The sequence below is a fragment of the Monodon monoceros genome, unplaced genomic scaffold (assembly GCF_005190385.1).
Source record: "Monodon monoceros isolate NGI ecotype Baffin Bay Population unplaced genomic scaffold, NGI_Narwhal_1 Super_Scaffold_19, whole genome shotgun sequence".
NCBI classification, from domain to species: Eukaryota; Metazoa; Chordata; class Mammalia; order Artiodactyla; family Monodontidae; genus Monodon; species Monodon monoceros.
In genome coordinates this window covers 81,169,648-81,185,413 of record NW_021703775.1, presented here as the reverse complement: position 1 = coordinate 81,185,413, position 15,766 = coordinate 81,169,648, and the positions used below count along the sequence as shown (strand labels likewise).

At 44.6% G+C, this 15,766-nt stretch overlaps 1 protein-coding gene across 1 annotated transcript; it reads left to right on the top strand.

The window, feature by feature from the left end:
* The first annotated feature begins 8,078 nt into the window (after positions 1 to 8,078).
* Positions 8,079 to 14,699, top strand: RRM2 (ribonucleotide reductase regulatory subunit M2). The gene is made up of 10 exons (XM_029231359.1): positions 8,079 to 8,212; positions 8,298 to 8,372; positions 8,731 to 8,874; positions 9,163 to 9,279; positions 9,751 to 9,884; positions 11,515 to 11,609; positions 11,725 to 11,858; positions 13,053 to 13,157; positions 13,242 to 13,355; positions 13,434 to 14,699. Exons 1-10 carry the CDS (start codon positions 8,105 to 8,107, stop codon positions 13,584 to 13,586), a joined length of 1,179 nt encoding a protein of 392 aa, XP_029087192.1. The 5' UTR covers positions 8,079 to 8,104; the 3' UTR covers positions 13,587 to 14,699.
* Positions 14,700 to 15,766: the final 1,067 nt, after the last annotated feature.

Sequence of the window (15,766 nt, the reverse complement as noted above, 5' to 3'; positions counted from 1 at the left end):
CTGTGTATGAGTTGGCTATTATCATTAATATCATTCCAGGATGCAATGAAGCAACTGCATCAATAAATTTACGGAGAAAAGTCATACCATTTTATTGGCAGATGTCAAAAGAGTTTTTGATTAAATTCAACTTATAAAAACTCTCTGTGATCTAGGGAAATATTAAAATTTATTGTAAAAATGTGTGTCAAACATCAACAGATACTGCTGGGTAAAGAGAGTGAAATGAAGCCCAGATCATAGACTCACTTGATTCACTCTCCTGTCATTCATTCAATGAATACTTATCAAGAACATACTGGGATCCCACGCTGGGGATGCAGCAGTAAACACAGCTCACTGGGTCCTGGCTCTCGTGAGCTTACATTTTAAAAGGAAAAAATTCAGAGACTGACAAGTACTGTGTAAAACATTGAAATAGGGTGGTGTGTTACAGCGTGACCGAGCAGGTGACAGGAGGCTGATATCTGAATGAGAAGAGTGAGTCAGCCATGAAAGAGGCTGCGAGAAGGGCATCTCAGGCCCTGAGACCAGCTACTGCAACAGCTCTAAGTGGGAGTCAGGTTGTAATGGCCTCAGGACAGAAAGAAGGACCATGAACTAAGCTATAAAGATACGGAGAATTAAACCCTACAAGAAATATGCAAAACCTACAAGAAGAATATTATAAAACTCTACTGGTGGTCATTGAACAAAACCTTAATGAAGGAGTATACTATGTTTATGAACAGGAAGACGCACTAAGATATTATCTTCCCCCAAATAATCTATAAAATCAATGCAATTACAATTTTTAAATTCCATTAGTGGTTTTAATTTGGAACTTGACAAATAAATTGTAAGATTCACCTAGACAGGGTCTTCCCTGGTTGGCGCAGTGGTTTAGAATCCGCCTGCCAATGCAGGGGACACGGGTTCGAGCCCTGGTCCAGGAAGATCCCACATGCCGTGGAGCAACTAAGCCCGTGCACCACAACTACTGAGCCTGCGCTCTAGAGCCCACGAGCCACAACTACTCAGCCCGCATGGCACAACTACTGAAGCCCACACTCCTAGAGCCCCTGCTCTGCAACAAGAGAAGCCACCTCAATGAGAAGCCCGCGCACCACAATGAAGAGTAGCCCCCGCCTCCCGCAACTAGTGGAAGCCCGCGCGCAGCAACGAAGACCCAATGCAGCCAAAAATAAATAAATTAATCAAAAAAAGAGAAGAATATGGAGCAGCGCTGTGATAGATCAGTGAAACATAACTGAGAATCCAGATATAGACCATGTACATATGGAAATTTAGTATTGTACTCTAAAGGATAAAGATATATTTAAAATTAGAATAGAAAGGATAAATGGATTATTCGATAAGGAGACTGGAACAATTAGCTATCAATTAAAGAAAAAAAGTAGAGCTTGGTCTCAACCTTATTCAGCAAATCAGAGATTCAAGTATAAAAAATAAGCTATCAATGTTATATGAGAAAATGTATCTTTGTATGGTGTTTGAGCAGGACAGCAAAACCAGAAACCTTTCGAAAAGGAAAACTTTAACAGTTCTACCACAGTAAAATTTGTAAATTTCTGAATGGTAATAGACACCATAAATGATATTAAACGATACATGAACAAGCCAAAGACCGGGAGAAAATATTTGCAAACCATATATCCAACAAAGGACAAGCATAGAAAAAAAAAAAAAAACACCTCTCTAAACTCAACAGGAAGAAAAGAACCAAAAATGTCCCCAGACATTGCTGATGTCCCCTGCGGGTTCAAATCACCCCTAGACGAGAACCCCTGAATTAGAAATCAACCATGAGAAGGAGACAAGGACTGAAAATAAATGCACATGAAAAGATGTTCAATATCATTAGCCATAAGGAAAATAAAAAATAAAGCTCTGATAAGATAATGCTAAACGCCTATTAGAACGGCTAAAATAATAAAACACTGATAATACCAGGTGTTCGCGAGGAAGGGGAGCGATTGGCGCTCTCGTTCATCGCTGGTGAGGATGCAAATGGTACAACCACTCTGCCAGACAGTTTCAGTTTCTTGTAAAGTTAAATATCCCCTCGCCACACGATGCAGCAATGACACCCTGGCGTATTTTTCCTAGAGAAATAAAAACGAATGTTCACACCAAAACCTGTATACAAACATTCCTAACAGCTTGATCCGTCCTAGCCAAAATCTGGAGAAGACCCAGATGTCCTGCACCAGGTGGCACATCCATACCATGGACGCCACTCGGCAATGAAAAGGAACAACTACTGATCCACTCAGCAACCTGGGTCATCTTAAGGGAACTGTGTTGAGTGAAAAAAGCCAATCTCAAAGGGTACACACCGGGATTCCATTTATATGATATTCTCTAAATGACAAAATTGTGGGAATGGAGACCAGGCGGGTGGTTCCCAGGAGTCAGGGTCGTGGGAGGGTATAAGTGTTAAGGACTAGCACAGGGAGTTTCCTTCTGGTGATGAACTCAAATCTACATATGTGATAGTATTTCCAAGAACCATGTGTATACACACACACGCACGCACGCACGCACGCACGCACGAGTATGGGTAGGAACTGGTGAAATCCAAATAAGGTTGATAATTAATAGATTTGAATGAATGTCAGCTTCCTGATTTAAACAATGCACACGGTTGTGTAAGTTACGAAGGGAACCTGGGTGAAAGGTTCACCGGAACTCTCTGTACTAATTTTGCAACTTCTTGTGTGTCTTAAACTCTTTCAAAATAAAAAGTTATAATCTAAAAAAAAAAAGAGAGAGAAAAAAGACACAAATGAGAAACCAGGAAACATAACTGCAACATATATAATAGAAAAAGAGGTACCAACCAAAACGTATAGAGCTCTTAAAAATGACTATAAAAATAAATAGCTCAATCAATACATAGATAAATAGCAGGAAATTCAGAGAAGAAATATAAATGTCCATATGTCCATATTCAATCTCACTAATAATCAAGTACCTTCAGGTTAAGGCAAGGAAGTGTGAGCTTCCAACCATAAAGATTAACGGCCACAGGATACAGAGAAAGGGCCCCTCCTAGACAGCCAGTGACAGTGGAGACTGGCCAGCGTTCTAACACGCAACTTGATGGCACCTATCCAAGTTCTAAATGTTTACACCTTTGGACCCAGTAACTCTACTTCTAGGAAACACAAAGATGTTCATTGCAGCACTGTTTTTGGTTTGTCTGTTTGGCTGCACCGTGCGGCTTGTGGGATCTTAGTTCCCCAACTGGGGATTGAACCCCAGCCGTTGGCAGTAAGAGCGTGGAGCCCTAACCATTGGACCGCCATGGAATTCCCGCAGCATTGTTTATAATAGTGAAAAACTGGAGATGGCCTGCATACGTGTTACAGAGGGCTGGTTGGACAAATTATGATAATGGCAACTAATATTTACCTGTTGCTTTCGATGTTCCAGGAACTTTCATGAGTATTTTACACGTAATAACTCAATTTAATCCTCACATCCACCCTATGAAGTAGGTTCTAGATGCTGTTATTATGCCTGTTTTACAACTGGGGAAATTAGCCAGTGGGTAAGCTGGGATGCACACACAGGCAGCCTGTGTCTACAACCTGCACCCTTTTTCCTTAACGGAGAACTCTGAGCATCCTGAAGGTCTGAAAGTGGAATGTCAAGTTCAGAAAGAAGAAGGAGGTGCTCTGGAGTCACACAGGGAGTAGGTCAGTTCAGAGGAGGGTTGACCTTGCTTCCTAGTAGTTGGGAAACAAAAGAACTCCATGGAGGGAAGGGGCTGACGGATTGCAGAAAGGAAATCTCATAAACAAACTGTGGGATATCCACACAGTGGAATATTATCCAGCCTTAAAAAGGAATGAAATTCTGACACAAGCTACAACATGGATGAATGCTGAAGACATTATGCTATGTGAAAAAAGTCAGACACAAAAGGACAAATAATGTAAGATCGCACTTGTACGAGGTACTCAGATTCACATAGACAGAAAGTAGAATGGTTTTTACAAGAGGTTGATGGGAGGGAGGAACGGGGAGCTACTGTTTAATGGGATGATAAAAAGTTCTGGAGACGGATGGTGGTGATGGTTGCATAAGGCTGTATATGTGCTTAATACGACTGAACTGCGTGCTTCAAAATGGTTCAAATGGTAGTTTTTAGCTTATGTACAAAAAAAAGATAAGCTAAATCTAATAAAGCCTTTAGATCTTTCGGTTTACAGTAAAAACAGGGATTAACAGAACAAATTAAGTGACACTGTGAAGACACATTAGGCAAATGTAGAATGTGGGACATACTACAAGAAAACTGGCCTGAACTTTGAAAAGTCAACCTCATGGGGGAAAAAAATGGAGTAGTTGTTTGAATTAAAAGAGACTAAAAAGGGACTTCCCTGGTGGCGCAGTGGTTAAGAATCCGCCTGCCAATGCAGGGGACATGGGTTTGATCCCTGGTCCGGGAAGATCCCACATGCCGCAGAGCAACTAAGCCCGCGCACCACAACTACTGAGGCTGTGCTCTAGAGCGCGCAAGCCACAACTACTGAGCCTGCGAGCTACAACTACTGAAGCCCAAGCGCCTAGATCCTGTGCTCCGCAGCAAGAGAAGCCACCGCGATGAGAAGCCGGAGCACCACAATGAAGAGTAGCCTCCGCTCGCTGTAACTAGAGAAAGCCGGCACAGCAACGAAGACCCAACGCAGCCAAAAAAAAGAATGCCCCAAGGCAAATAAAAACTGTGATAAATTCAAGAACTGTATTAAAAAAATAAGAGACTAAAAAGGCACAATAACCAAATGTAATACATGCGTTTAATAGGATCCTGCATCAAAAATGAACAAACCAAATTAAAAGACATATTTGAAATGACAGGGGAGATTTGATTATGGATGAGATATTAAGTGATATTAGAGAAATAATGTTAGTTTTCTTAGGTCTGAATATGGTACTGTGGTTATGTTAGAGAATGTCCTTATTTTTAGGAGCTACTTGTGCAATACATTGCAATATCTCGGGGTGAAGTGTCATATCTACAACCCAGGTTCAAATGATCCAGAAAAGGGCTTCCCTGGTGGTGCAGTGGTTAAGAATTCGCCTGCCAATGCAGGCGACATGAGTTCGAGCCCTGGTCCGGGAAGATCCCACATGCCACGGAGCAACCGAGCCCATGCGTCAGAACTACTGAGCCCGCGATCTAGAGCCCGTGCTCTGCAACAAGAGAAGCCACGGCAATGAGAAGCCCACATGAAGCAACGAAGACCCAACGCAACCAAAAATAAAAAATAAATAAATCAAATAAATTTATTTAAAAAAAAAAAGATCCAGAAAAAACAAAAGCCTCACACACCCGTAAAGAGGGATAAAGCAAATATGGCAGAAGGGAAACAATCGTTGAATCCTAGGTGGTGGGTGAACACTGCAGACTTCTTTCCATTTTTCTGTATGTTGAAAATATTCTTAATAAAACGTTGGGAGAGAAAAGTTCCTGCGCAATGTAAGGAGCTGTGTGACCGTGGGCACCCTCCTGGCTTCTCAGGCCTTAGTCTCATCTAAAGAACAGAGCTAAAAACACCTACTTCACACTGTCGTCTGGATTAAAAGTGTAAATCACCTGGTCCAGTGGACCAGTTGTCCAGTGGCTGCGGAGTTATCATTAGTATTATTGTGACAGTCCCCAGCACGGTGTCAGGTATATAGAGGGATGAGTGGCTTTGGGAAAAATCACTTGGGCTCCCCGGGCCTCAGTGACGCCGCCTGGTGTGGGGTGAGGGGCCCCGTAGAGGCCACCGCACACCCCCTCGCGAGACGGTAAAACTGCAACTGCTGGGGGCGTGGCGGCCGGAGCGCGGGCTGCGGAAGCGGGGGCGGAGCTTGCGGTGGCTCGGCGTAGGATCCCACAGCCTTGGAAGAGCGCAGCCTCTCTGAAGTTGGGGGCGGAGTCTCTGTCTCGCGGACCAGTAGTGGAGTAGCTGTCAAAACGCGCACCGAAGGGAAAAGGAGAAGATCGCAGGTGGATCCCAGGGCTTGGCGCTAGGCCGCTCCGGGGAGGGTCCTCCCTCCCCCGGACTGGTCCGCCTGGTCCGCCCGGGCCCTTTGCGTCTCCGGTACCCAGGCAAAGAGAGGGGGAACTGCAGACCAGAACCCCGACCCGGCTGTCTCCTCCCGGCGTGACCGCTCGGCAGAACCACGTAGACTTCTGCCCCTGCTTCTTCCTTTGTGAAGTGAGAGCAGTAAAAACCCGATATAGGGGGAGGACGGGACATGCCCGAATGACTCAGAGGTGGGAGGCGGTAAGGGGGAGGATGGTGGCTTCCCCCCCCCCCCCCCGCCTCGTGGCAGTTCAACCGAAAATGAAGTAATAGCTTCTGGCTAGCTCGAGTTATACTTTACAGTTCCTGTACATACAGAGTATAGCAGGAGCTGAAAAGTACATGGTGCCTGGGACAGCAACCAAAAGGGGTACGTCGGATACTGATTACCCGAAACTGGATGTTAATTAGGTATTAGCGGATACCAAGGAATCACTGATAGTTTTGTTAGTTTTATGGCTGATAAAGCCATTATCACGTCTTCAATAAAAGTATCCATTTTCTGGAGGTGCATGCTGACGGGGAAATTGACAATGTCTGCGAGTTGCTTTAAAACAAATGACAGACCAAAGTTTTAGTTGTTGCTTTGTCTAAGAGATGTGATGGTCATTGATCTTTCTTCTGAGGCTAGAGAATACTTTAAACACAGTACTTTAAGAGAAATAGACCTCTGTGGGGAGGGTATCTTCTCTACCCCCCACCTCTTTAAAGTATTATATAGAAAAGACATTGTAAAAAGTCCAGTCTCACTCAGAGACAGCCCTGACTGTGTACAGCTGTTGGAGCTTTTCCTGATTAATCTTTTTTTTTCCTGGATCTTAACACTTCTTTCTCTTCAATCATTTTTGGCGTTTTGCCAGATGCAGAGCAGAAATCTCTGGCAAATCTGAAAGACCGCGTACGAAGTAAAATGAGAACTGTTACTAAGTTCATGTCTCCACCCTCATCCGAATGGAGGTTTTCAACCCCCCCCTTTAGGCTCTTTGATACCCAATAAGCAGTAAATGAATTCCTAGTTCTTCAATCATTCTCTGAACTTTTTCTCAGGAATTTTTGCTCAGTTTGCAATTTTTAAAACAATGTCGACATTTGCCCAGTTTGCAATTTTTAAAACAATGTCGACATAGAGGACAGGGGTCCGACAGCAGACACGATTTCAGGGGGAAACTGCACCAAAGGCCCTCTCTCTGTTATTAACTTGAAAGTTTGCAAAGGACTTAGCATTTTACGTGAATTATCTCATTTAACCCTTTCATTTTATTAGTAATCCCACAGGTCAGGTATGGCTACGAGGCCCAATTTACCGACGAGGGCACCAAATCTTTGTCAGATGACGTGTCCTAGTGACTCAGCAGCCCGCGCCCCTAACCGTTTGGACAGTACGGTCACCACCGACCACCCCACACACTTGCCCGACCTCAGGGACCCTGCTGGCACTCCCGCCCACCTACACGTATCTAAATCGCCGCAGCCACGTTCCCTCGCAGCCAGGGGCTTTGTACTGGCATTTGCACCAACCTCATTTGCAAAACCATTTACCCGGAACCGCGAAACGGGTTCAAGAGACGTTTTCAGAGAGGTGGGGCTCGGCGGGGTGGGGAATCCTCTCCCGCTCTCCGGCGGGCGGGCTCCAATCGCGTTGCTTCATTCAATCCCAAACCTTTCCGGTACGAGCGAGTGCCCGCGCGCGCCAGGGCCACCGGAGCGCGCAGGGCCTGCAGACTTTGTCCTATGGGGCTCTCAGGGATATGGGCGGTGGCGCCCCCAGCCCAGCCTGCGGCCCACAGAGGCCCGGGAGGGGTAGGTCCCGAGGCTCCCAGGAGACCAGGGGCGACCGGCGTCCGCGCGCGGCTCCGGAATCTGCTACGGGAGGCGTGGCCAGCGGCCGGCATCCATCCAATGGGAAACGGCCACGCCCACGGCGCACGCCTGTGAGGGATGCTTTAAATTTCCGGCGCCGCTGTGCAGGGTCTTCCAGTACCTGCGCGCAGCCCCATCTTGACGAGTCGTGCGCAGCCATGCTCTCCGTCCGTGTCCCTCTCGCCACCATCGCTGACCCGCAGCAGCAGCATCCCCTCCAGCTCTCGCCCATGAAGGGGCTCAGCCTGGCGGACAAGGAGAACACTGTGAGCGCGCAGGGGCGAGGGGCGGGGCAGGGCGGCGGGGTCCTGAAGGACGCGGGCAGGCTTCTCACCACGCGTCTCCCTGCAGCCCCCGTCCCTCAGCGGGACCCGCGTGCTGGCCAGCAAGACCGCGAGGAGGATCTTCCAGGAGCCCGCCGAGCCAGTGAGTAGGCGGGCTGGGGGCGCCCGGCGAGGGGGCGCTGCAGGAAGGCGGTGCAGGAGGAGCCTGCTCTTGGCGCCAAAGCCTCATTGTCTCCTCTCAAACCCTACCCCCTCCCGGGCCCGCGCTCCTTTCCCGCCAAAGTCTCTTCCCGATCATTTACTACTTTACACATCTGGACATTTTCCTATTATGTCTCTACTATAGTCCTGCTCTGTTATGTACAGAACCCATGTGTGACAAGCGACATACATTAAACCGCATGAAATTCCCGATAATTGGACATACTTTGCTTAAAAAAAAAAGACAGTTTCGTGGTTCGCCCTATACTTAACATTTTCCATCCTTTCTCCCCCAGCAGAACCCTAAGCTATCTGCCCCCAGTGTGGAGGATGAACCACTTCTGAAAGAAAACCCCCGCCGCTTTGTCATCTTTCCTATCGAATACCATGATATTTGGCAGATGTATAAGAAAGCTGAGGCTTCCTTTTGGACAGCTGAGGAGGTAATCGGATTCAGGAACTAGGAGACTTAAAAGGCAGTTGGAAGCATTGCCCCTAACTCTAGAGGAAGACCCCTGCAGTGCCGGTTATAACTTGTTTGAAATGTGCTTTGCTTTCCTCGTGTTCCTCTTGGAATGCTTGCCCACAGAGGGAGAGTATTAGATGTTCTCACTGGCAAAGTGCGTGAGGGGTATATTAATCAAGCGATACTAGTAGACTTAAAGTTGAAGAATTACGCATATGTGTGAGGTCCTGCACGTTTGAACCCCTTGTGAACTTCTGTACTCCAGGTGGACCTTTCCAAGGACATTCAGCACTGGGAAGCCCTGAAGCCTGAGGAGAGATATTTCATTTCGCATGTTCTGGCTTTCTTTGCAGCAAGTGATGGCATAGTAAATGAAAACTTGGTGAGTTTGCAAAAATAAAGTCTACTTTTATGCATTTCAAGACTTAAGAGAACTAATAATTTTCTTTTTTCATCTTTTAAATTTTTCCACACTGAATGTGTATATATCTGTAAGCTAGTATTTATATTCCATGGCATTTCCTGTTCTATAATATACTTTGCAGTTATTTCTTCCTTATGGTATTTTTTCCCCCAACTGTAGAGAAGCTCAAAGACAATGTTAAGTGGTAGTAATAGATCTACAACCCTGGTAGCTATCTATTTGCTCTCCTTTTTGTGGCTTTGCTGTTTTAATAATTTGGTTGCATATATGTCTTGTTGAGTGCATCCTCCTTGCAATGAATTAAAAAGAATGAATTGCTATTTCTACCTTATGATGATACAAAAGAGGAAGTGTGACGCAACCAGTGTTCATTGACTGAGTTGCTGCTGGTAGATTTTCCTTAAACTGACCTTTGTGTTTTACCACTAGGTGGAGCGGTTTAGCCAAGAAGTTCAGATTACGGAAGCCCGTTGTTTCTATGGCTTCCAAATTGCCATGGAAAACATACATTCTGAAATGTATAGTCTCCTCATTGACACTTACATTAAAGATTCCAAAGAAAGGTGAGTATTTGGGTGGTGATATGCCAACATATTTAGGATTACCAATTGTTACTTTTTGAGATCGTACAGGGATAGAAGAATGACTCTAAAATGACCAAGTCAAAGAAATTCCTAGCACCCATGGTCCTGTCTGCTCTGAAGAAAAGGCCTGAATTCACTTTACTAGCCAGTCACTTAAAAACAAAGTTATGAGGTTACTCCATTTTCTAGAGGTGGAAATATACTGCTGATCGTCCAACCTAATGCCTTCTGAAAAAACATCCCTAGAGGCTGTGTCTGATGCCCTAAAACCTAGGTCTGATAGTTTTCACGTCTGGCAAATCTGTTAACCCACAACTTGAGCCTGGGGCAGGGTGGAAAGGGTGGAGGATGCAAAGTAAAACATAAAACTTGCCTCGTAAGGGGCTGTAACATAATATAGAAAATAAGACCTAGGAGTATAAGTAGAAGAATTACATGATAGTACAGAGGCAGCTGTGAACCATGAGATTAATTTAGGCACACAGCTGTTTGCCTGAAATGATAGTTTATATTGGAGGATAATAGAGAAATATAGGTAGCCTCGGGCCTATTTCACATTTTCAAGATTGACCGGAAAGGAGGGGAGAGTTAGAAATGGGTGTTTGAGTAGTCTAGATACTAAGGTCAGCTTCCGGACAAGAGCCTGTGTAGAACAGAAGTGGTGAAGCTGAAGAGTAGCCTCTTGTAGATGACTTGGAAGAAAGTGAAGAGGGAAAATGAGTAGTGACTTGCAAGCCTAGCAGGATTGAGGAGATTCATTGGGGGTAAAAAGATTTGAATATGTTTGTAGACAGAAATGAACAAAGGAAGTAAAAGTAGGGGCATGATTGGGATACATTACCGGAACAGGTAGGATCAGGACGGCCTGGTGGTTGAGTTTTGAAAGCCAGGGAGAGGCGAGATCCAGGTTGACATGGAAAGAGAATGAAAGGAACCCAATGGCCTGATGACTTTGGCTTCAGAAAATAAGGTCATCTGGGAAGGACGAGGCTGGACTGGGGAATCTGTAGACTCCCAAGGTGGGAACGGGGAGGAAGAGAGTAATAAGACCAGGTAAGTGTAGGGCCAATCGATTTGCTTTTCTGACCTGGGATCAACATTGTAGCATAGAATTATAGCTGGAAGCAATCTCAGGTTGTTTAGTTTATTGGCTTTAATTGCTTTATTATATACTTGTCGCATTTGTGGCCCAAATAATTAGCACAATGATAAGAGTGTGGGCATCTATTTAGGGAGATAATGGTCAGCATAGCTTAAACAGTCCTAGCAGTTAAGATTTTATAGTTCTTCAAAGTTAAAGATAGGGCCTGTGAACCTTGTCATGACCTGGACTTGAAATAATTAAGCCAGTAAATGCTCTTGGTGTAATAGACTGAGTTTTCATGTTAGTAGATCTTGGGGCTCAGTGTGAATGAATGGATGCCTAAATTTGTATTAACATAAACCAAATGAATGTTGAGATTTTTGAAAACACTGGAGGAAAAAGCAAACAAGTAAAAAGAAAACATTTCCGTTTGAATCCCAAATTGGCCTTGGTCCCAATGCTCTTACCCAGAAGCCTAGGATAGGAGGTCTCTGCTGGAATTGCTGATGCTCTGTGTGCCTACAGGGAATTTCTCTTCAACGCCATTGAGACAATGCCTTGTGTAAAGAAGAAGGCAGATTGGGCCTTGTGCTGGATTGGGGACAAAGAGGCTACGTATGGTAAGGATACCTTGGCCCTACTTACCCCTGAGCTTCGTTTTCTAAGTGATGTTACTGGTTTGTTCCTATGAACACAAACAGATACTCACTAGAAATATTTTGGCGTTAACTCTAGGAGAACGTGTCGTAGCCTTTGCCGCAGTGGAAGGAATCTTCTTTTCTGGTTCTTTTGCATCGATATTCTGGCTCAAAAAACGAGGACTGATGCCCGGCCTCACATTTTCCAATGAACTTATTAGCAGAGACGAGGTGAGTCTAGTTCAGATGACAGGCTGACCTGCACCCCAAACACCTACAACCCTGTGTTCACTGGAGGGAACCCCAGATGTCAGATTGCCTTAAATGCACATTTAACAAGTGGCTTCAACCATATACATACTTGGCAGAGAAAGAAATACTTCAGATAATTTGCTGAAATTATTTTACTCATATTCTCAATATACATAGGTATTGCTCTATAGGTGATGGGATTTTTTTTAAGGGAAGTTTTATTATTTCTACCTGGTCTTCTGTGTGATCCTATTGTACTTCAAAGTTAGTTGGTGAGCATCTCAGTGAATCTATTCTGATCCAGTATATGTCTTTGAATGCACTTGGATTAAAGTGCAGAAGGAAAAGTGAAGGTGCCCAGATGTTCCAGTGTTAAGTCCCACCAGCAATGGGATTTTTTTTTTTTTAATTTATTTATTTTTGGCTGCATTGGGTCTTCATTGCTGCGCGCAGGCTTTCTCTAGTTGCGGCGAGCGGGGGCTACTCTTCGTTGCGGTGCGCGGGCTTCTCACTGTGGTGGCTTCTCTTGTTGCGGAGCACGGGCTCTAGGCGCGCGGGCTTAAGTAGTGTGGCTCCCGGGCTCTAGAGCGCAGGCTCAGTAGTTGTGGCACACGGGCTTAGCTGCTCTGCGGCGTGTGGGATCTTCCCAGACCAGGGCTCGAGCCTGTGTCCCCTGCGTTGGCAGGTGGATTCTTAACCACTGCACCACCAGGGAAGCCCAGCCCTGGGATTTAATGCACTAAGACTTGCAGACTTGATTCACTCGAAATTGCATTCCCGATTTCCCAGGCATTAGGTTTTAAATCTAAAAACTAACTAGCCTAGTCAGAGTTTTGCCTTTCCTGCTGGGAATAGTGGCGACAGTAGAGCTCAGGGCTGTAGAAAGAATGCTCTGAGTGCAAGTTCTGCCCAGTCCTTTGCCACCACACAGAGCAGCGAGGACCAGACCTGGCCTGCTGTCCTCTAGGGGGCAGCCCTAAGGCCCCTGGGTGGGACCGAGCCTGCCTAGGTGACACAGCAGCTGAGTCATCTTCCCTTCCACAGTTAAAATGCTCTTAGTCTGGCCACGCAAGATGTATAAGGAGAATACAGACCAGCATAAAGCAGTTTCCTATTCCACGTTGATGCTAGAAGTCTGCTGGTTTGATAGTGACCTTAAACCTTTTCTTCTAGGGTTTACACTGTGACTTTGCCTGCCTGATGTTCAAACACCTGCTACACAAACCTTCGGAGCAGAGAGTCAAAGATATAATCGTCAATGCAGTTAGGATAGAACAGGTGGGTGGCGCGTGGAGGCCTCGTGCTTGCTAAAAGACCTCTTGATGCTTCTGTTTTATTGAGAAGCTGTGTTCTGGTCCCTAGGAGTTCCTCACGGAGGCCCTGCCAGTGAAGCTCATTGGAATGAATTGCACTTTGATGAAGCAGTACATCGAATTCGTGGCAGACAGACTTATGCTGGAGCTGGGTTTTAGCAAGGTAAAGTATTGTGGGCAGCCCTCTGGTTCTTTCTGAAACTGGTGTTCCGTATTTATGTTTTGCTGTGAACCTTTTCAGGTTTTCAGAGTAGAAAATCCATTTGACTTTATGGAGAATATTTCACTGGAAGGGAAGACTAACTTCTTTGAGAAGAGAGTAGGCGAGTATCAGAGGATGGGAGTGATGTCCAGTCCGACAGAGAATTCCTTTACCTTGGATGCTGACTTCTAAGTGAACTGAAGATGTGCTCTTAGTTTGCTGATTTTTCTTCTTTTCCTTCTCATCAAAAGAGAAGAAAATCAGCTACTTGAACTGTATTAACCAGCTACACCATAAATCGCCCATAAAGTTCATTAATGGCATGTTTAAAACTGTGTAGCTACCTCAAAATCAATCCTGTTAATGCTAGTGGGGTCACCTAGATTGAAAGCGTAGACAGAAGCTACTCGGATTCTTACGAAAGATCTTGTCCATGTTTGGCGTTTGCAAGCAGGCTGGCTGTACACGACTTCACCCTGGCTCTTAACAGCACCTTCCTTGGCCTCAAAGTGTGGGGAGTCAAGTGAGTTTGATCCAGCAGGATTAGACAGTTACTACCACAAGGCAGTAGGAAGACATCAGACTCACTGCTTCAGATTTTAAAGCAGATTTTAAAGTTTACTTATGATTTGTATATAAAACTGGCACTTTACACACAAATAAACATAGTTTGTACTGTCAGGGTGAAGGCTTGATTTAACCTATATTTGTTGGTTTCTACACCAAATACAAAAGTTTTCTGTTTACCACTAACAGCCAATTCAAGATTTACTAGGTGATCAAAGTAGGTTAAGCCTGTGTAAACTAAGGGTGTCGTTTTTATTCTTTCTTTTCTTTGATGAATTGAAGAGCTTTTGAACTCAATCCTGTGTACACTTAGGTATCAGTATCAGCCAGGTGGTGCCACATAGAACACAGGTTGGTTTTGTGTTCTGTAGCCCATGTTGAGTATCGCGGGATAAGAGATGTGGAGAAAGGAGACTCTTAACTTAGGTCATTAGGAACTGAAGTGTGATCCGGACTCACTGTGGGCAACCTGGGTGTGCATGAGGGGTGATATCATTTAATTTCTCAAATTGTATGTCCCCCAACTTCAAGTTAGTATGAAAGATCCTTGAAGAGTTTTCCTAGCTGGGATCCAAGATATTAACTTTGTAAATTGGTTTTCAAATTATCCTTGAATGAAAGGACCCACGTAAGATCTTTCTCCTATTAAGTGGTAAAACCAGGACTGAAATTGCCTCTCCTAAAAGTTGAGTGTTTATTCTGATTTTGTTTAATTTGTGTGTAAGTAGGTACTGTTGACTTAACCATTTGTACTTTACTTTTAAGTTAGAAAGTTGTTCTGCTATTTTTTTTTTTATATCATATCTGTAGTTCATACTTTTTTTTTTTTTTTTCCTCTCTTTTCCTTTCTTTCTTTGCGGTACGCGGGCCTCTCACTGCTGTGGCCTCCCCCGTTGCGGAGCACAGGCTCTGGACGCGCAGGCCCAGCGGCCATGGCTCACGGGCCCAGCCGCTCCGCGGCATGTGGGATCTTCCCGGACCGGGGCACGAACCCGTGTCCCCTGCCTCGGCAGGCGAACTCTCAACCACTGCGCCACCAGGGAAGCCCTGTAGTTCATACTTTGAAATAGTTACCCAGTATTATTTTGCAGTTCATGATTGATGGAGTGAATATTGTTCAGTGCAATTGCTCCTAGGATTTGCCTAAATGTGAACATCATCTACTGGATTCTTAAACTTCAGTAGAAAGCTAGTGTTATGTGAATAATTAATACGTGTTCCACTCAAATATTAATTTCAGAAGAAAGTATGAACTTAATAGATATATTTAATAGGGCTAGTTTGAATCAATCTGCCTTTATGTTCCCTCCCCCTCCAAAAAAGATGTTACGTGGAAGGTAATGCATGACACACACCGATCCTTTGGCCACGTTTGTTAACACATTGTGTTGTGTGTTGGCTGACCACTGGCCTGTTCTACTGTCAGTTTTCTTCATTTATTGTATTAATATGAATGGTAAAATAGTCAATTTAAAAATTTCTGTAATATGGGACCCTTTTCTACCTTTTAAATTATTGTTATAAAGTTAATCTAGATTTTATGGTTCTTACACTTGTGCAACACAAAAGTAAACACTTTGCCTGGCGTTGTCAGGTACAGGTGGCACTTGGAAGCAGATTTTAGGATTCTACCTCCCGTTAGCTGTGTGATACAAGCACTAGCTTCTGCCAACTAAGATTCGGTTTTTTAATCTGTTTAAAGGGAAACTTTTTGTCTAAAGCATTTCAAAGTCCTGATATTGAGTACTGCACAAGTGTCAGTGATTTAAATAAAACCGTTCTCATGTCAGTTCCTTGATAAAATT